The 22,187-nt window shown below is 42.0% G+C and overlaps 1 protein-coding gene across 7 annotated transcripts in view; it reads right to left on the reverse strand.

The window, feature by feature from the left end:
- Window positions 1-699: 699 nt before the first annotated feature.
- Window positions 700-22,187, reverse strand: part of DCAF1 (DDB1 and CUL4 associated factor 1) — an 88,354-nt gene continuing 66,866 nt past the window's right edge. For 3 of the 7 annotated variants that reach the window (XM_047832213.1, XM_047832168.1, XM_047832207.1), the window contains exons 23-25: window positions 11,798-11,806; window positions 5,912-6,164; window positions 700-1,669 (exon numbers count right to left, since the gene is read on the reverse strand). In XM_047832213.1, the coding sequence (XP_047688169.1) occupies window positions 1,611-1,669; window positions 5,912-6,164; window positions 11,798-11,806 (321 nt within the window). In that variant the 3' untranslated portion in view covers window positions 700-1,610. The other 4 variants (XM_047832178.1, XM_047832196.1, XM_047832186.1 and 1 more) reach the window with 4 other exon arrangements.

The following is a 22,187-nucleotide window of genomic DNA, read 5'->3' on the forward strand; positions in this document are numbered from 1 at the left end:
TAATAGAAACCAAGAAGCTATTACTTGAGCGAACTCAAAGGAAGAGACAGGTCTGTTTACTGGGAAGGAAAGCAGGGTGAGGTGGGGTCAGTGAAAAGGTCAGAGCATGTGGCACTTCCCTGGCAGTAGCGCAGTTTTAACCAACCGCAGGCTGATTTTGGAGGCCCGAGACTGCATCTGCAAACCCAGGCTGCCCAAGCCCCCGCTGCCCCCAAACCGCCAAAAGTGAACAACTCCGGTCTGCTATCACTGTCCCTTGAGGAAACTGGTGACAGTCACCCACCCGACTATAGAGATGGCCAAAACGTTTTCACTCCTTAGCTTTGCCAGCATGTTTCTCCAAAACTCCCCAGGACCCCTAACTTGCCAGTTCCACCAAACACGTACGGCAGAGCTGCCTTCTTGAGTCAGTCTGGGACAGAGAGAGGTGCCCATGGTGGACAATGCCCAAGCCTCTCCTCCACCCCACGTGGTTGGTTCTCGGGCACAGACCGTTACTCCCTCTGGAGCACGGCTGCAGACCAGGTTTAGACACTGTGACTAAGCTACTTTTCTCCCCAGAGTGCTTTATTTGGGCAGAATGTGTTCTCACCGCCATCCTGGACTGCCTCTCCCAGAAGGCGTCTTCTCTACTGGCTGGCTAGAGCTGCAGGGAAAGGGACCATCACACTTTGGTAAAGAGAACAGGGAAAGGCCATGAACAAACAAAGACAGACTTGTAGTTTATTTTGTATTTTTTTTAAATAAATACACTTTACATTAAAGAAAAAAGGCCTTTGATTTGTAATTTCCACATTGGGGAGAAAGGGAAGAAAAAAATTTTTGAAAAACAATCACAAAGAAAAATAGAGGGAGTGAACTTATATCCTAAGTTCCCTCAACTCCACAAAACCAATATCCACAACGACCTTGCTGCCCCCAAACCATGAAGGTGGGTGAACCTGGGCATTTACTCAGCAAACAAGCAGTGCCTTCCTCCCCACCTCGGGCACAAAGGAAAGCAAATTAACCTGACAGCATATGAGGCAACAAAACAGGTTAAAAAATCATATATTATATTTATAATAAAATATTCTTAATCCTTATCAATTTAAGAAACCACGATTTTCCTTTTCATTTAAATACGTATGTAAAAATGCCTCTGTATTGTTCTTTAGACATCATTTTCTTCCATAGAAAATGAAGTGCAGGGACAAGAGACCTGGTGGATATAAGTTCATACCCTCAGTTATAAATGCCTGTTTTTTTTTTCTTTTTAAGTTTTATAAAAAACTATTTCTTGTTCTTTAAGTAAAGAACGTTATACAAAGAAAATATATTGTGAAATAACCCCAGAGACATGTTCCCCCCCCCCCTTGAGGAAAGAGCTGTCCATCCTAGGAGAAGGGGGGAAGCAGAATAGGGCCTAAACCCTGTTGTCTTTTTGTGGTTGTTATTGTTTTAGAAGGACCCTCAGATTCCAGTGAGGCTCTCTAAGCCATATTCCTCTGAATGCAGGGCATGCAGTTCCTTAAAAGACAGCCCTGGGAGATGGGGAAGGGAAGGTGTTCTGAATTCATCTGACTCAGTTTCTCGCCTGTCAAGAATGTCTTCCACATGATGATGGTCCCTCACTCATTCAGAGATAAGATGATGTCATCTTCCAAATCAGAGTTGTCAGAGCTGTCCGCTGAAAGGGAAGAAGACAGAGAGACTAGGTTATGCACTAGGCTTACAGGAAGCTTTTAGGAAGGAAACACCTACATACACACATTTATGCTTGAGCAGAGTTAACTGCCACTTTCCAGAAAGGAGAAAACACAACAATTAACTACTTGGAGCTGGCTCTGGAGAATTTACTTGTTGGCAACAGTGGCCACCCTGGGGCCTTTTACTCTCGTGCCTTTCAAAGGGCCTGGATGCAATGCTCTCTGCTTTCTAGAGGTGCTTCCTGCTGGGGGTGGGGGGGGGGGGGGGGCTGACTAAAGGGACAGGGCAAGCCCTGAAGCTTCTGCATAGCTGCAAAGGGGCAGGGCTGAGGGAGTAATGACTGAGCCCTTTGGCCTCGTGTCCTTCAGGGATGGGTGCACAGGCCTGCCCGATCCCCCTAGGACTACTAAAAAGGGAGTCCAAGCCCAAGCAAGAGTGAGATTTCTCTTAAACTCTCAACAACTCTCTTATCAAAGACCTCATAAGGGTAGAGACTGTCAACCTAGGATTCATTCCTCTGTAAGTTCTGAATATAATCAGCAGGGAACAAGCTCCCAGAAAGGTACAGGCCAGCATGCAGCAACACCAGAGGAGGAGTACCTAGAAACTCTAGGTTGGAGACCAGCAGGGAGTAGCTATGACACCGTGGAAGGTGGCACCGTGTCTCTGGCACAGGAGGAGCACTCCGCTTGACCATCGGCCTTCTCAGGCAGTGAATAGACCACATTAACACCTCTGGAAGGATCCACTGAGGAATGAAACTAGGCAAAAGAACCTTCAAAATGAGGTAGATACACCATTGTCTGGCTGATCAAGATCGGAGGGAAACATAGTACCTAGGCTCCTAAGGACTCTAGTACTTGCTGAAGGAAGGTGAGGGAAAGGTCTTGGTGCCCCTGTTGATTACAGTTCAGGAAGCCATGAGACCTTTTTAACAAGGTCTCCAAGGAAGTAGACAGATTGTGAGCGGGAGCCTTGCAAATGCCCACAGGCTGTGGAGTTCCCACATAGAGAGGGACACCAATGGTTCCAAAAAATTCCCCATCAGCCTTTCCCAGATACCTGAGAACTCTCAGGAAAGCTGAGGCAAGAACAATGCATGTTCCCAAACCTTCCTTCATTCACTACAATCTCCTTTACAAAGAAAACTGAAGTGGATAAAATGAAACCAGCAAACAGACGGCTGTGATACAAGAAAGCCCTGAATGTAAACAAGAGAGGTAACTGGAAAAGTCAGTGCTTCTGGGCCTACAAGGGCACAAGCACAACCCGACTACTGGTGAGGAGCAGGGATGTCAGGGCAGGAAGATCAGAGAACTAACATCTGAGCTGAACCAAACGGCCTTGTCAGCTTCCCTGCTGCAAGAACTCCAGGAGGAAGCGCCAACAGAAAAAGGTAGGGCCTGCTCTCCACAGCCAAGCACAGCACTGTGTCCCAGCTGTGGCAGACCTCCAGGGAGTCCCCTAGTGCTCCTGTGATGTATGATCCAACAATGCCAGACCACCTGCCTGACACCTGACTGTCAGCTGTGCAGCTGCTAAGAGCTTAACAACTGTGCCTCACATCTAAGGAGTATAAATGCAGCTGCACAAGGACTGAGACACAATCTTTAAGCAAATCAGGCACAGGGTCTGAGAGAAGCTTCAGGGCCTGGATGCAGACTCCATTCTTGGTGGTCAGGTGACAGGACATCTTTCTCTAGCTTCCTTAGCCTCTTCTCACCCTCAAGTGTTGAAGAGCCCCAACCCCAGACTCTGGTCAGGACCTCTCCTTCTGAAAGACCCTCTGAGTCAAAGGCAGTCTAGATGTAAAAAATCAATCCCTGCTTTAACCTGCTGCCTCTACAACACACAAGCTTTTGGGGAAAGCAGAACTGACTGCAACAGAGAAACACACAAGACTTCAGCGTCAAGGTGTTTTCTCTTCCTAGGGCTGGGGCTCTGCATGTGAAACTGATCATTGGCTCTCTATAGGACCTGGGCCTAGCAAAGTTATGGGGTGGCACAGGGCTGTGGTTTTCAATAGTCTCAGTGACTTTCATCACATCCTAAAAGGGCTACTACATGAGCTCAGAAAGGTTAAGAGCTAATCTGAGTAGCTCCCTCTGCTCTGCTGTAAACTCCGGGACGGGGCCGGGGGGTGGGGGTTGTTCTCTACAAAACAGACAGCAATGCAGTACATGCTATATCCATGCTGCCTCCATATCACCACCTCTGTTCTGGAGCCCAAGCTGAAATGTCCTCAAGTTGTCGACTATTACAGCATATTCACATCATAAATATTCCCACCAAAATAAAGTAATATTCTCATTGCTAAAAGAATTAAGGTTCTCCAGATTACCTCTTGCGCCTGAAGGAATTTCCTAAAGAGTTAATAAAGGAGGCAGTAATTTTACAGGCCAAAAACAAATTTAGTGGCTTTATATTCAAGAATAAAAAAATGAGTGACCATCTCATGTCAGGAGCACCGCTGCCAGCTGCACTCCTGGCCTTGTTACTTGTAATTGAAGGAAACACAACTTGTACCCCATGTGGCACTATTCACAGATGACAAAAAGTTCACTAAAAATTGTCCTTTTACTCCCATCAATACTGTCATGTGTCCATGACCCTTAGTCCCTCTTACCTGGCTCTCTGACCATGGCTAGGGACAAGGCAAGTCCTCCTCCACTGAATCACCTCAACCTCCAATATAGAAAACTGGAAGCTGGTAAAGAGCAGACGAGCAGATAGAGAAGGCACTCCCTCCCAACCCCCACAGAGCCTCCTCAAAATACAACTTCACCAAGAGGATTTCTGTAACAAAGTCTCCCCTAAGCCAACTGCCTTCCATCTTGAAGGTTAGAAGCACATGTAAGATTTATCCCAAAGAAATTGGATTTGGGTCACTGTGGAATAGAATCTTTTATACATGTTTAAATATATACCGCAACCACCCTCTGCTTACACACACACACACACACACACACACACACACACACACATTCCTCCTACCACCAAACGCCAATGATTACAAAAACCAAGCAACTACTATGAAGACGCTTGGCATAAGTTGGGCCTAGGCCAGCACATAGTATTTCCTGTAAATGAATTTCATGTAAGTGTTCTGCATCTGTGCTGTTCGATATGGTAACCACATGTGGCTGCCAAGTACTTCAATTGTGGACATGAATGAGGAAATGAATTTTTAATTTAATTAAAATTTTAATGGCTGCATGTGGTTAGTAGCCACCATATTAGGCATAATACCTGCCATAGTTGTGAGAATCCTGGCCGGGTTAGCTACATGAATATGGCTGGGTATCAGAGAGACTGCTCCCCAGTCAGCCAGGGTAGCACAAGGAAGAACCAGGACCACAGCAAGTGCGTCACTGTCAACAGGCAGCCAGATATGTCCTCTTGAAATGGGTAGAGTGTAATTGCAGAGCCAGCAAACTCTTAGAACTAACAGCTGGTTTATTTGGGATTCATTAGCATGGTCAGGGGTCAACTTCAGAAACTTGTCCTAAAGAGAAATTAGTAGGAAAATTAGAGGTTGTTCTTGATAACTTTGAGCTGGGGGCAGAGCAGGGGATGAGTGGGCAAAACAGAAGCCAAAGAGAAACATTTGTTGCCTAGCCTCTAAGAAGGCTTAGGCAAAAGCACAGGAAAAGATTCCAACACAAGAGAGCTTTTACTTCTTCGTAACTTTAAAAAGAAGGAGGCACAGCACCCCCATAAGCAGCTGCTGACTCCGGCTCTGCCCCTCAGGAAGAACTACATTCTAAGGCTAATCCTCTAAAGCAGAAATCGACAGACTATGTGGCCCACCGGCCAAACCAAGCCCACCATGCATGTTTGTAAATAAACTTTTACTTCTGAATCAGAGCCACAATCATTAAATTATGTCTTGTGTCTGGCTGCTTTTACACTACAACAGCAGAGCTGAAGAGCTGCAAGAGACACCATATGGCCCACAAAGCATAAAATATTTAACTGTCCAGCCTTTAAAAAAAAGTTCGCCAACCTCTGTTTTACAGATGAGATAATAGCCTTTTAGTTACACAGCCTGGTGAAAGCAGAGGATTGGAGATGCAAAATCGCTTTTCCTCAAGGTGCCAGAGTGGTGAATCTATAGTTATGGGGCACAGAACCCTGGCGTGGCTTGCTGGCTGGGAGGGTGCAGGGAAGGGACCTCTCCCTGGGTACCAAGATTCAGCTTCAGGGTCAGCCCTACACTTACTGTCCCCCAGGATCAGTTCCACTTCCTCGTCCGCATCAGAGTCCTCGTCCTCCCCATCCTCTCCCTCCTCTAGAAGGTTCGCTAGCTCCTCGTCAGAGGGAGAAAAGTCATTGTCCCCATCCTCCCCTGCGTTCTCGTTGTTGTCATCCTCCTCCAACTCCGCCTCCAGCAACTGGTCAGTGTCAAGCTCATCTAGATCATCAGTGTCGTCATCATCTTCATCGTCATCTTCTTCCTCCTGTTCTTCCTCTTCCTGGTAAGAGAGCATGAGGTCCATTAAGAAAACACAGAGGCCTAAGCCCATGTGGGCCACATGGGGAATCTTTCCCTCCTTCTCAAAGGACAGGGGAGGAAACTGTCAGGAGAGAGAGTGGTAATCTAGATAATCTAATGAAGACTGAGACAGGCCAGACATGTTCCCCAAGATTCTCAAAGCACCTCTCAGATAAGGATTACTGGTCACTCCACAAAGGCATTACTGGTCACACAGCCCTTGCCCAAGAAAACACACAACTCACCTCACAGAGGTCTTTGCCAGCAGCATTCTAGGTTCCTAAATAACTAATAACAAAACCCAGGAGGCGCTTCTCTCTCTTGCGTCAACCAAACCAAGTAAAATCAGTTGGGGCACTGGAACAAAAGCTTCTACTAGAATCTAAAAAGCAATGCTTTAACAAGACAGAGAAAGAACACAGCTGCTGAGTCAGCTCCTAAGCCCTTCAAGTTCTTGCCCTTGCTCTTATAACCAAGGATGTGATCATCTAATTGTCCAACAAAACTGACTTTTACAATACAGAACATAACAGATACCCACATTTTCGGTTGTAAGCCGCACACAAAAACACACAAAAGTATGTTAGAGAAACCATCCTTCCTTCCACATTCTTAAGAGAGCTTTCCAAGGCAGGAAAACTACCAGAAAACTAACAAAATACTTGGTTCTAGGTACCCTGAGCTTTGTAAAGGATACATTCTGGCATCTGCCAGAGTTCAACTTTGCACTAGAATTCAAATTGTGTCCTCTCCTGCTTGAAAGGAAACCAAGACACCTCTGCTTTGATAAGGATGACAGGTGTTCCAAGTAAATGTAACCAACATTCACTTATCCTTCTGCTCAAACACCAACTGTCAACCTTGCCAGTAGCAAAGCGCTTCTTCTAATTCCTGCAATAAAATATAAAATTCACTTAATACATTGCCCTAATGAAAGCCAAGAAAGAACAAGCCCAACATGCACAGAAAAAAATATGTAGAACACATTTTTAAAAGTGCTGCTATATGGCAATCACTTAAAAACCAAAAATTCTGTGCTCATTTGGCCACTAGAGTTCATCAACTATAATGTAAATTAGGCTCACTCACATTCAGCAGAGTAGCCCTGCTTTATGGACTTTTGATAATTTTGGAACCATCCTTTAGAGACATTTTGACATACTGTTTGACCCAGTGACTTGGACTTTTCAACAATTTCTGGCAGCTATATGGGAAAAACTAATCCCTTTAAATACCCAGTAATCCTAAGGCCTGTACAAACGTGTATATGGTCTAGACCAGAGTTTGTATGCGACTGTATGTGAAAGCACACGACAGCCTGGTAACAGTGTTCCCACAGCCTTGGCCACATATCATCTCCACAAGGATGGCTAAGTAAGCATTCATCCACTGAAAAAGTGCTGAGAGTGCCTGGAGGCAGTAATGACAAACTGGGACACAGACAAGCTCCTTAGCCCCTACAAACACATGAGCTCATACAAATACTGGGAGAAGGCAGAAGGGTCAAAATTCAGGGAAATAATCCAAAGTGCTTACCAAATTACAACTCTTGCCTCTTTTTTCCAGGCATATTTTCATGGCCTTGACCAAAATTAGTTTAATCCATTAATAAAGTACCACAGTTAAAAACAAGTACATTGGGGCGCCTGGGTGGCGCAGTCGGTTAAGCGTCCGACTTCAGCCAGGTCACGATCTCGCGGTCCGTGAGTTCGAGCCCTGCGTCAGGCTCTGGGCTGATGGCTCAGAGCCTGGAGCCTGTTTCCGATTCTGTGTTTCCCTCTCTCTCTGCCCCTCCCCTGTTCATGCTCTGTCTCTCTCTGTCCCAAAAATAAATAAACGTTGAAAAAAAATTTTTTTTAAAAACAAGTACATTAAAGAAGAGAATATCCGGGGCGCCTGGGTGGCTGTTAAGCGGCCGACTTCGGCTCAGGTCATGATCTCACGGTCCATGAGTTCATGCCCCGCGTCGGGCTCTGTGCTGACAGCTCAGAGCCTGGAGCCTGTTTCAGATTCTGTGTCTCCCTCTCTCTGACCCTCCCCCGTTCATGCTCTGTCTCTCTCTGTCTCAAAAATAAATAAACGTTAAAAAAAAAAAATTTAAAAAGAAGAGAATATCCAAAGCCCTGTGTTTCTTAAGCCTCTATGGGACAATATATAAAATTTAAGACAGCATAATTTTTTATTTTTGATTCTAAAATTAATACATAGTTACTGATATGCATGTTTGGCATTATTTAAAGACTATGGGACAGGCAAAAATGCCCAGGCTTTGGGATCAAACACGCCTGGGTTAGAATCCTGACTTTGCCAATTACATGTTATGTAAACCTAGGCAATTTACATAAATTTTCAATGTCCCATAACTTTTAAAGGTCTACTGTTGAGTGGTTATGTAAAAGGTCACACTGTTCAAACAGTTATCTGTTAGCCAGCAAATTTCAGAAGGCCATTTGCTTTCATTTCTAAAGACATCAAAGCCTAGCTGATCCAAGAGAACTGCGAAAAACCTCCTAAATCAAAAGCAATCCTAGAAAACAAGTCACTCAGAGTGTGAGCTCTGAACCACACATAACATTCCAAATTCCTCCAAAAGACTAAAAATCCAACCCTTATTTAATCTTGATGTAGAAGAAATAGTTTATATATATTCACCCCAGAAGGCCATGAGGTCTTATAGGAGGACCATGAAAGGGCAAGGGCAAGGAGTAGGAAGGGGAGCTGTACCTGCATCTCAAGTAAAACCCATCACTTCATCATTTATACTCTATGATTAATGACCAACGCCAGTTTAATATATGTTGTTACACATGGATATAGCCATAAACTCACTTTCTAAATTTTAAATCTGAAACCCGAATCATGAAACAGCAGCTCACAAGATCTGTCCAAAATACTGTAGAATCTAATTCTGTGGCTGAACTCAATAGAAAGTCCAGGAAATAATTTTAGGAGCATTCTCTGCTGGTTTTAAGTACCTGGTTGGTAACATAAGCCCCTCTCCTTCAGTGGAAGCCAGCCTTCCACTCATGTTCCACACAGCGGTCCTCTCTGGATGTTGTTACCACAGTCACTCACTTCCTACCCCACACACCTAAACTTCCCTCACACTTCTCTCACTGGCTTCTCACCTTCTCTGAAGAGGGTAAGCTTGCATAAACCGAACTACTTCTCAATCCACATAGGCTCCACATTACTTCCACCTAAACCCTATTCTAGGTCTCTGGACCCACTGCCACCTGCTCAATCATTCCTTCAGTCTGTCCCTCTTCCTCTAACACTGGACAGTATGGCTTCGGCCACTGAACCCAAAGTAGACTGATACAATACCTGACTTTGGGATGATTTACTCTGCTTCACAGAGCTGTTGTTAGGATTTTGGGGGGGGGGGGGGGGGGGGGGAGGGGAGGAACATGTCTGCATGTACGCATAATAATCTCTTTGGAAAGTGCCTGGCATATATGAAGTGTTCAACAATAGTTTGTTTTTCCTATTATAAGGACGGAAACCTATTTCCTATTACAAGAAAAAGGAAGGCCTGAATGGTCAATGGTGGGGCTTCTCTATAGTGACTGACACCAATCCTGGCCTCTGCACTGGGTTCATCTGTACCAGGTCTCTTGCAGATTTCCTAGGCACACAGGTTCCTACAACTTTTATTTGTCTTTATATTTCCTAATTCCTAAATCTTGAACTCTCAGACAGCTCTACCCATTCGTACCACAGAAGCTTAAAATCTCTTAATTCTAAAACTGAATTCAAAGCATCTCTAAACCTAGTACCTTTTCCATACTTCTCCCAGTTAGCAGGTGAAAAATCTCATATATCTTTCACTTCTCCCACTCCTATGGCTTCACATCCAGTTGACTATAGTGTTTCCCACAAATCTCAGGTCCCCAGGACTCCCTCCTATCCACTCTCCTTACACTCACCAACCACATTCTCCCTCCTGCTGTCCATCTCTGGTCTCTCCAGCTCTCTATGGTTATCCCATCCCAGATCCAAAACCCCAGGAGCCCCATAAACACGTCCATGTTCCAGAATTACAACAGAAGCACTATTTACTGAACATTTTTCTAATGCCAACTTCTGTGAATCTCAATTTCTTATTAAAGAGGTGATTTAATTTAATTTAGTCAGTGACTCCTATTCAGATAATGATTCTCAGAATCACCTGGGAAAAAGTTTTCCAAAATACATATTCCAGGCTGACAGAACTAACCTTTATGAATGAAGCTCACACAAGTGGATTTTGGAAAGATTCCCCAGGAATTTTGAAGTGCACCCCCAATGAAGCACTGCACAAGATGTCCTCTGAAACACCTTCTAGTTCTAAAGTTCTACTTTTTTGCAATAATATACCCTATCCACAGACTCCTAATGACAGAACCAAAAAAGTGATTCCAGGTATTCCATTGACCTTCTCTGCTACATCCAACTGTCTTATACTCTAGGACTTAATGTGATTTTTTAAATTAGTGCAGCATTTGTGTCTAGACCATTCAAAATTCTTCTTGAATACATGTCTCTTTTTCAAGAGAAATAGCTTTTAGCCTGTATTACCATCAAAAATATAACCAACCTCTTAGAAAACCAAACCTCTGGTCATACTTTAAGAATAGTTAATCTTGGGGCACCAGGGTGGCTCAATTGGTTAAGCATCCAACTTCAGCTCAGGTCATGATCTCATGGTCCGTGAGTTGTAGCCTCGCATCGGGCTCTGTGCTCACAGCTCAGAGCCTGGAGCCTGCTTCGGATTCTGTGTCTCCCACTCTCTCTGCCCCTCCCCCACTCATGCTCTGTCTCTCTCACTTTCAAAAATGAGTAAATGTTAAAAAAAATTTTTTTTAATATTAATAATAAGAATAGTTAATCTAGGGGTGCCTCGGCTCAGTCGGTTAAACATCCAACTCTTGGCTTCGGCTCAGGTCATGATCTCAATGGTTCATGAGTTCAAGCCCCACATCGGGCTCTGTGCTAACAGTGTAGAGCCTGTTTGTGATTCTCTCTCATCTCTCTCTCTGCCCCTACCTCACCCACATTCTCTCTCTCGTAAATAAATAAACTGAAAAAAAAATTAATTAATTAAAAAAATTAAAACAGTTCATCTAAAAACTAGGATAGTTTGGGGTACCTGGGTGGCTCAGTTAAAGGTCTGGTTCTTGATTTCAGCTCAGGTCATGATCTCACACTTCGTGAGTTTGAGCCCCATCAGGCTCTTCACTGACAGCGTGGAACCTGCTTGGGATTCTGTTTCCCTCTCTCTCAGTCCCTCCTCTGCTCACTCTCTTAAACATTTAAAAATCAAATACATACATACATAACCAGGATAGCTTTATAAAATGTAATTAAAACCTAAGCCTACTCTGTTGACATTCTAATGTGTCCTATTTTTATAAAAGTTAAACTTCTGCTCCTCCTTTGGACACTTGCTCCTAGTGTTAACAATCATTAAAATAAAAGGTTTATTTCAGAGTCATAAACACTTGTGTTTTTCTCTCCTCATGAGCAGAATCTAATTCATGTACATTTTAAAAATTTAGGGGGAAAGAAAAAGGCCTTTCAGGAATCACTGACCAGGCTTATAGCAGGTGTGTAATCAGTAAAGACTCTTACCATCTGCTTCTAGGCAGTGCAGAACACACAGGAAGCACAGCACACAGTGTGTCCCAGATTCCAAAATGGAGTGGAGAAAAGAGAGCATTATTCCTTTTTAATTTAAGGTTAACTATAATTAGTTGAAATGTATTGCCTTTTCAAATTCTAGGAACAATTACCAATTAACTAATCTCTGGTTTTATAAGTATCCTAAAAGCCAACATCAAAGTTGACTGAATTGTTTTTTTTTTTAAGTGACACAGACACCAAAATTCCAATGGATAATAAGAGCTTTCACAAATGACTGACTTATTTGTGCTTTCATCAAATGCCTGAAGGCTGGAGGACTAGCAACCTTAGGAACCAAATATTATGGATGTCAAACACATCATATATGTTTTCATTCAACAATATATTGATTCCATTCATCTCTTCTTGTTAATCTCCAAACTTATTTAAACATAAGGGTAAAAGACAACCATTTTTATGGTATGTAAATTATATCTCAATAAAGCTTTTTAAATAAATAGCTATTTAAACAGGTACTTTATGCTGGACCATTTTATCAGGTAGCAGCTGACCATTCATACCGCTGATTTTATTTTGCTAAAATGAAAAGGCAAATTCAAAGATGTCAGTCACAGGTGCCAGCATCCCTGAGCCATATAAGTCAGACCTGGGAAATCTGAGAAGACCTAAGAGCAGATATGTAGACTAGGACAAAACTTTGAATGGCAAATGACTTGTAAGAAAATTAATTCTCTAGTTTTAAAATTAGGTGAAGTGCACAAAGGAAAAATAGTTAAAAATAAAATCAAGCTGGCAGAGGAAAGACAGAAATCTGATGGCTGGTAAATACAGTAAAAACACTACTGCAAGATTCCAGGAGGACATGTGAATCAACAGAATTCAGGTTACAAGGGGAACATGCTTGAACAGATATGGTCTATCCCACTAAAACATCTCTAAATAAAAACCAAAATGCCAATGACTTAAGAATAAAACCAGTTCTCTAATGAGGTCCTTTAAATATGAAATGCACCAGACAATCCTTAAGGACAGTGGTGTCAATATGTAATGAAACAAGCCTTGAAATACAGAAGAAATGCTAACTCACCTACACTGCCTGCACAGACACCTAGTCTCCTCCCAGCTAAAGGCTTTTAGGTTTTTCCACAGACTGGGCCTTAGGGCCACTCGTTAGGACCCTCTGGAGTCTGCCCCTCTCAACCTTGGTTTTCCATGACAAGAAAGCCTCTGTTTGATCCTTCCTGCAGTTGAGTATCAGAAGTCCTAACAACTACCCTACCTACCCCTTTTCTAATCTCTTTTTCCCTTAACCTCTCAAAAGGAAAGTTAAATAGAAGCACAGGAAAAAAATCAGTAAGTCCATTCTCTTAAGTTGTTCACAGCTAGCCATGAAAAATTCCCCTCTTATCACTTCGTGTCTGCAGAGCAATGAGGCCAACAAAGGGAATAGCAACTCTCCAGACCCAAAGGTGTCTAGGGCAATGCTAGCTTCTCTTTTCTTGACCTTCTCCTTCAAAGATAATGGGTGCCACATGGACTGGACACAGATGACAGTCACCAAGATTATTATTGCCACTCCCTCATAAACTGCAAGGATGTTGGAGGGTAGGAATAATGGTGTTGATAAGTAACTTCAAATAGGCCCAGTTTTTGGTTTAGGCTTACAGGACAACATGTAACATCCGAAAAGCTTGAGACACAACTAATATCTGGTAGTGATAAGATGGTCTGCAGCCACCTTTACCACTGTAATATATTGACAAACAGCTCAAAAACATCATCTTCTTTATCTATTCAAGGATAAAGTACATCTTGTTTCATGACACGTAAAGTGGAAAAAGAGTATGATGCATTAAGGGAGTGGGATGTCTAAGGTAACAACAGGCCATGAGAATAAAAGAACAGACTCTATTAAGAAACCAACCTAAGGCTCACCAACAATGAAGCAACAGAAAGAAATCAAGGAATCGATCCCATTTACAATTGCACCAAAAACCATAAAATACCTAGGAATAAATCTAACCAAAGAGGAGAAAAGTCTATACACTGAAAACTATAGAAAGCTTATGAAAGAAATTGAAGGGGCGCCTGGGTGGCGCAGTCGGTTAAGCGTCCGACTTCAGCCAGGTCACGATCTCGCGGTCCGTGAGTACGAGCCCCGCGCCGGGCTCTGGGCTGATGGCTCAGAGCCTGGAGCCTGTTTCCGATTCTGTGTCTCCCTCTCTCTCTGCCCCTCCCCCGTTCATGCTCTGTCTCTCTCTGTCCCAAAAATAAATAAACGTTGAAAAAAAAAATTTTTTTAAAAAGAAAGAAATTGAAGAAGACACAAAAAAATGGAAAAAGATTCCATGCTCCTGGATAGGAAAAACAAGTATTGTTAAAATGTCAATATTACCCAAAGCAATCTACATATTCAATGCAATCCCTATCAAAATAACACCAGCATTCTTCACAGAGCTAGAATAATCCTAAAATTTATATGGAACCAGAAAAGACCCCAAATAGCCAAAGCAATCTTGAAAAAGAAAACCAAAGCAGGAGGCATCACAATCCCGGACTTCAAGCTATACTAAAAAGCTCTAATCAAGACAGTATGGTACTGGTACAAGAACAGACACTTAGATCAGTGGAACAGAATAGAGAACCCAGAAATGGACCCACAAACATACAGCCAAATAATCTTTGACAAAGCAGGAAAGAATATCCAGTGGAATAAAGACAGTCTCTTCAGCAAGTGGTGTTGGGAAAACTGGACAGTGACATTCAGAAGAATGAACCTGGACCACTTTCTTTACACCATACACAAAAATAAACTCAAAACAGATGAAAGACCTAAGTTTAAGACAGGAAGCCATCAAAATCCTCGAAGAGAAAGCACGCAAAACCTCTTTGATCTTGCCTGCAGCAACTTCTTACTCAACACATCTCTGGAGGCAAGGGAAACAAAAGCATAAATGAACTACTGGGACCTCATCAAAACAAAAAGCTTCTGCACAACGAAGGAAACAATCAGCAAAACTAAAAGGCAACCGACAGAATGGGAGAAGATATTCGCAAAGGACAGATCAGATAAATGGTTAACCAAAATCTATAAAGGACTTATCAAACGCAACACCTAAATAACAAATAATCCAGTGAAGAAATGGGCACAAGACATGAATAGACACTTCTCCAAAGAAGACATCCAGGTGGCCGACTGACACATGAAAAAATGTTCAACATCACTCATCATCAGGGAAATACAAATCAAAACCACAATGAGATACTACCTGATACCTGTCAGAATGGCTAACATTAGCAACTCAGGCAACAGATGTTGGCGAGAATGCAGAGAAAGAGGATCTCTTTTGCATTGTTGGTGGGAATGCAAGCTGGTGCAGCCACTCTGAAAAACAGTATGGAGGTTCCTCAAAAAATTAAAAATAGAACTACCCTATGACCCAGCAATTGCACTACTAGGTATTTATCCAAGGGATACCGGTGTGCTGTTTCGAAGGGACACATACATCCCAATGTTCATAGCAGCACGATCAACAATAGCCAAAGTATGGAAAGAGCCCAAATGTCCACTGATGGATGAATGGATAAAAAAGATGTAGTGTGTGTGTGTGTGTGTGTGTGTGTGTGTGTGTGTGTGTTTAGACACACACACACACACACACACACACACACACACACACACACACAATGGAGTATTACTCGGCAATCAAAAAGAATGAAATCCTGCCATTTGCAACTATGTGGATGGAACTGGAGGTTATTCTGATAAGCGAAATTAGTCAGCAAAAGACAAATATCATATGACTTCACTCATATGAGCACTTTAAGAGACAAAACAGGTGAACATAAGGGAAGGGAAACCAAAATAATACAAAAACAGGAAGGGGGACAAAACATAAAAGACTCTTAAATATGGAAAACAAACAGGGGATTACTGGAAGGGTTGTGGGAGGGGGATGGGCTAAATGGGTAAGAGGCATTAAGGAATCTACTCCTGAAATTATTGTTGTACTATATGCTAATTTGGATGTAAATTTAAAAAAATAAGATTTTTAAAAAAAGAAAGAAAGAAACCAACCTAAAGCAACCATGTGACATTTGGAGGCTCTAACACCACTTACAAGCTCCACTACCAAGAAATACTACCAACAGGTACAAGTTAAATAGTACAGCACTCAAGAAAACATGAAGACCGTGTCACAAATAAATCAAAGTTCTGAAGTATCCTTCTGAAGACCTCTCCCTTTTACCCACATCTCAGAACTCACGTGAGCTTTAAACACTGCAGGCTCCTCTTACCCATGACCAAGGAAATCACTGAGGACCCTCCAAGCCATGCAGCTGGAAAGCATTAACAGAAATCTCCTTCCCCACTAGGGATCCCTAGCTGCATTGGTTGAAGTGGTTTCAACTCCAGAGCCTAACGATCCGTTTTAATAAATATGGCATTCAAAAAACTATGGTACTGCTTCTGGTTTCCAGTGTGGCATATAAGAAGCTTAAAGTCACCAATCCTAACACGTAAAAAGCTCAATAAACCGAAAAATCAACAACTCCTCTTAAATTCGACAGAGGTTGGGTCAGAGAGGCACCACTGTCCCCAGAATTGGAGACACCAACAAGAAAATACAGAGAATAGCAACTTGTCAGAGCATAAACCCAAAAGGATAAACCTTCACAGGAACCAGTGCCAAGGCAGGGAAACCTGAACTGTAACTGACAAATTGCTAGACACAATTCTAAGGATAAATGTGAGAGATAAAAACTCCAGGGGGACCGAGTCATCAGGGCCCCCACACTTTTGTGAGTTTTACCTCCCGGAGGTTGACCAGGTTCTCACGGTGAATATCAGAGAAAAATCCCCTTGGGTTGACCAGGTTCTCATGGTGAATATCAGAAAAATCCCCTTGGGCCTCCCACGGGAGGTGGAGGGGGACCATTTTGAAATACATCACAGCATTCTGTTCTTCTTAACAAGACCTCCCCTCAGGAGAAACTAACCAAAGCCTAACCTGCTGGGACATTATCAGAGCCTAACTGACCTGGGGGAAGGGAAATATCCAACTCCAGCCACTCTAACCCTCTGATCACTCCCAAAGGGGATAGAAAAGACTGAGAAATGTGTGAAGTTCACAGTACACAAGTATAGATTCACTGAAACACTGAGACCTACTTATAGAACTATAAAACACTTCAGGGAGCCTGGGTGGCTCAGTTGGTTGAGCATCCGACTTCAGCTCAGGTCATGATCTCACGGCTTGTGGGTTCGAGCCCCACGTTGGGCTCTGTGCTGGCAGCTCAGGGCCTGGAGTCTGCTTCCGATTCTGTGTCTCCCTCTCTCTCTCTGCCCCTCCCCCACTTATGCTGTGTCTCTATCAAAAATAAATAAATGTAAAAAAGAAAAAAGAACTGTAAAACACTTCCCTGGCCCCACACCTTGCTACCACATTACTAAATACCAATTTACAGCAGTTCTTTTTACCCAGCACATGATATCCAGGTATCAAGAAAAAAATTATAAGACATACTAAAAAGGAAAAAAAAACACAGTTTGAAGAGACAGAACAAGCATCAGAACCAGACTTAGATATGGCAGGGGTTGTAAGAACAAGAATATAAAACAACCATGATTAAGATGCTAAGGGGGCTCTCTAATGGATAAACTGGACAGCATGCAAGAACAGACAGGCAATGGGAGCAGAGCAGGGAAATTCAAAGAAAGAACCAAAAAGAAATGCTATCAATCAGAAACACTGTGGTAGAAATGAAGAATGGCTTTGATGGGCTTTATTAGTAGACTACACAGCTAAGTAAAAAATCTCTGAGCTTGAGGATATCTCAATAGATACCACCAAAACAGAAAAGCAGAGGAACAAAGACTGAAAAACACAGAATAAAATATCCAAGAACTGAGGGATGAGTACAAAAGGAATAACATACACATAATGGGAATTCTACAAGGAAGAGAAAAAAAGGAACAGAAGAAATATCTGAAGCAATGATGACTGAAAATTTTACCAAAATTAATGTCAGACACCACACCACAGATCCAGGAAGCTCTAAGAAAACTGAGCAAGATAAATGCCCCCAAAAAACCTATACCTAGGCAAAGAAAAGAAGATTAAAAGAAAAGATTAAAAAAAAAATCCTTAAAGAAGCCCAAGGGGAAAAAACATCTTACCTGTAGAGGAAAACAGATAAAAATTGTATCTCACATCTCCTCAGAAATCATACAAGCAAGGAGAGAGGGAAGTGAAATACTTAAAATGCTGAGAGACAAAAAACACTAACCTAGAATTCCATAGCCCTGTCCTGTGAAAGTATCCTTCAAAAGTGGAGAAATAAAGACTTATTCAGACAAAACAATATAAAACCTGAGGGAATTTGTTGCCAGTAGACCTGTCTAGCAAGAAACGTTAAATTCGGGGGGGCGCCTGGGTGGCGCAGTCGGTTAAGCGTCCGACTTCAGCCAGGTCACGATCTCGCGGTCCGTGAGTTTGAGCCCCGCGTCAGGCTCTGGGCTGATGGCTCGGAGCCTGGAGCCTGTTTCCGATTCTGTGTCTCCCTCTCTCTCTGCCCCTCCCCCGTTCATGCTCTGTCTCTCTCTGTCCCAAAAAATAAATAAAAAACTTTGAAAAAATAAAAAATAAAAAAAATAAAAAAGAAACGTTAAATTCTTCAGAGAGAAGGATAATCATCAAGGTCAGAAACTCCAATCTATATAAAGGAAGAAAAGCACAGGAGAAGGAACAAATGAAGGTAGAATAAACATTTTATTTTTCTTATTCTTTTTTTTTAATGTTTATTTATTTTTGAGAGAGAGACAGAGACAGAGCACAAGCAGGAGAGGGGCAGAGAGCGAGGGAGACACAGAAGACAAAGCAGGCTCCAGGCTCTGAGCTGTCAGCACAGAGCCCAATGCAGGGCTCGAAGCCACGAACAATGAGATCATGGCCTGAGCCAAAGTCAGATGCTCAACTGACTGAGCCACCCAGGTGTCCCTTATTTTCTCATTCTTAATTGATCTTTGTTCAAAATAATAGTTTATCCAAACAACACCAATAACTTGTGTGATCATGTATTATTATATATATATATGTACATATACTTATATATAAATGAAGGACAGCAATAAGATATGAGAAATACATGGGAACTAGGATTATTCTACCATAAGGTGCTTGTACTACCTGTAAAGAGATAGAGTGTCATTTGAAAGTGGACTTGGATTACTTGTAAATGTATATATTGCAACCTTTAGGGCAACTACTAAAAAAAGTAAAATTAAATAAATAAATAGAACTAATAGGCTAACAAAGGAGTGGAATCCTAGAAAAATGCTCCATTAAAACCACAAAAAGCAGAAAAAGAGTAGCAGACAGAAACAGGAAGAAAAAACAAGGGCAACACATAGAAATCAGCAAGAAATACAGTAGATGCAAAGCCAACTATATCAATAATCACTTAGAATCTCATTCCAAATGCATCAATTAAAAGACATTATTGATGTGGACCAAGAAACAAAACCCAGCTACATGTTGTCCCCTAGAAACCCACTTTAAATATAAAGACACATATAGATTAAAAATAAATGGTGGGAAAAAGATATACCATGCTAACATGAATTTAAAAAAACTAGGGTAACTATTACTTTTAGACAAAGCACACTTCAGACCAAGGAAAGTTATTAGTGATAAAGAAAGGCATTATGTGATGATAAAGGGGTCACTTCTCCAAGAAAACATAATAATCCTTAATATATATGTGCCTAACAGAACATCAAAATACACGAGGCAAAAACTGACAGAACTGCAAGGAGAAAATAATGAATCTACTTATTGTAATGGAGACTTCAATACCCCTTTATCAGAAATGGAAAAATACATCAGGCAGAAAACCAGTAAGGACACAGTTGAAATGATCAATACAATCAATAAACTGAGTATAATGGACATCTACAGACTACTTTGTCCAACAACTGAATACACATTCTTCTCAAGCTCACATGAAACATTCACCAAGATAGACGACATTCTGGGCCATAAAGCACACCTTAACAAATTTAAAATAGAAATCATAATAATGTTTGCTCTCAGACCACAATGGCATTAAACTAAAAATCAATAACAGAAATATAGCTAGAAAACCCCAAAATACTTAGAGATTAATTTTTTTTAATGTTTATTTACTTTTGAGAGAGAGAGAGAGAGAGAGAGAGAGAGAGAGCGAGCGAGCAGGAGCAGGGTAGGGACAGAAAGAGAGGGAGACACAGAATCCAAAGCAGTCTCCAGACTCTGAGCTGTCAGCACAGAGCCTGACGCGGGGCTCAAACCCATGGACCATGAGATCATGACCTGAGCCAAAGTCCGATGTTTAACTGACTGAGCACCCAGGTGTCCCAAAATATTGGAGATTAAACAACACACTTCTAAATAGCAAGATTCAAAGAAGAAATCTCAGAAAATACTTTGAACTAAATGAAAATGAAAACTCACATAAAATTTTGTGGGGTACAGTGAAAGCAGTGCATAGAGGGAAATTTAGAGCACTGAATGCAAATTATTAGAAAGGCAGACCTAAAATCAATCAGCTAAGTTTCCACCTTAGGGAACTAGAAATAGAAGAGCAAATCAAGGAACTCTTGGGTGGCTCAGTTGGTTGGATGTCTGGTTCTTGACTGCAGCTCAGGTCATGATGTCATAGTTCATGAGATCGAGCCCCCATGTAGGGGTCTGCACTGACAGCAGAGCCTACTTGGGATTCTCTCTCCCCCTCTCTCTGCCTCTCCCCTGCTCACACACTCTCTCTCTCAAAATAAATATATAAACTTAAAAAAAAAAAAAAAAGAGCAAATCAAATCCAAAGTAAGCAGAAGAAAAGTAGGAATAGAAATTAAAGTAGAAATCAATAAAATTGGAAACAGGAAATTAATAGAGTAAATCAATAAAATCAAAATCTTGCTCTTTACAAAGATATAATAGGGGTGCCTGGGGCCCCTATAATAGGGGTGGCTCAGTTGGTTAAGCATCCAACTCTTTATTTCTGCTCTGGCCATGATCTCATGGTTCATGAGATAGAGCCCCATAACAAGATCCAAGCTGACACCACGGAGACTGCTTGAGGTTCTCTCTCCCTCTCTCTCTGCCCAGCCCCTGCTCATACTCACTTTCTCCCTCAAGAAATAAAATAAAAAGATTGATAATTGATAAGCCTCTAGCAGGCTAAGAAAAAAAGAGGGCACAAATTACTAATATCAGAAATGAAAGAGGAGACATCATTACAGATCCCATGGACATTTAAAGGATAAATTCTATGAACAGGGCACCTGGCTGGCTCAGTTGGAGAAGCATGTGACTTCTGATCTCAGGGTCATAAGTTTGAGCCCCACACTAGGTATAAAGATTACTAAAATAAATAAGTATTTTAAAAATTCTGTGAACAACTCTATGCCCACAAATTTGATAACCTAGGTGAAACAGACCAATTCCTTGAAAGACAACACCATTTGCCAAAATGCACACAAGAATGTGACAATCTCAATAGGGCTTTAGCTATTAAAGAAACTGATTCAGTAATTAATAACCTTCCAAAACAGAAAGCACCAGGCCCACATGGGTTTGCTGCTGACTTCTAAACATAAAAAATTACATCAATTTTTTAATATCTCTTCTAGAAGACAGAAGCAGATAAAATACTTCCTGACTCATTATATGAGGCCAACATTACACTAACAGCAACACCAAGGACATTGCAGTAGTCCCCCTCTCCTTATCCAACAGGGATGGGTTCTAAGACCACTCCCCCCAACCCACAGTGGATGCCTGAAACTGAGGATAGCACCAAACCCTGTATTTTTTCCTATACATGTACGCCTATGATAAAATTTAATTTATTAGGCACAGTAAGAGATTAACAATAACTTTTATGAATATGGTCTTTCTCTCTCAAAATCTTATTGTACTGTACTCACCCTTCTTGTGGTGATGTGAGATGACAAAAAGCCTACATAATAAGATGAAGTGAGGTGAATGACATAGGCACTATGATGTAGGCTACTACGGACCTTCTGACCATACATCAGAAAGAGGACCATCTGGAGGCACCTGGGTGGCTCAGTTGGTTAAGCGTCCGACTTAGGCTCAGGTCATGATCTCTCGGTTTGTGGGTTCAAGCACCATTTTGGGTTCTGTGCTAACAGTTCAGAGCCTGGAGCCTGCTTCAGATCCTGCATCTTCCTCTCTCTCTCTGCCCCTCCCCCACTACTCTGTCACTCTCTCTCAAAAATAAACAAACATTAAAAAAAAATTTTTTTTTTTAATTTAAAAAAATGGGGTGCCTGTGTGGCTCAGTCGGTTGAGCGTACAACTTCGGCTCAGGT

The sequence above is a fragment of the Prionailurus viverrinus genome, chromosome A2, assembly GCF_022837055.1.
Source record: "Prionailurus viverrinus isolate Anna chromosome A2, UM_Priviv_1.0, whole genome shotgun sequence".
Taxonomy (NCBI): Eukaryota; Metazoa; Chordata; class Mammalia; order Carnivora; family Felidae; genus Prionailurus; species Prionailurus viverrinus.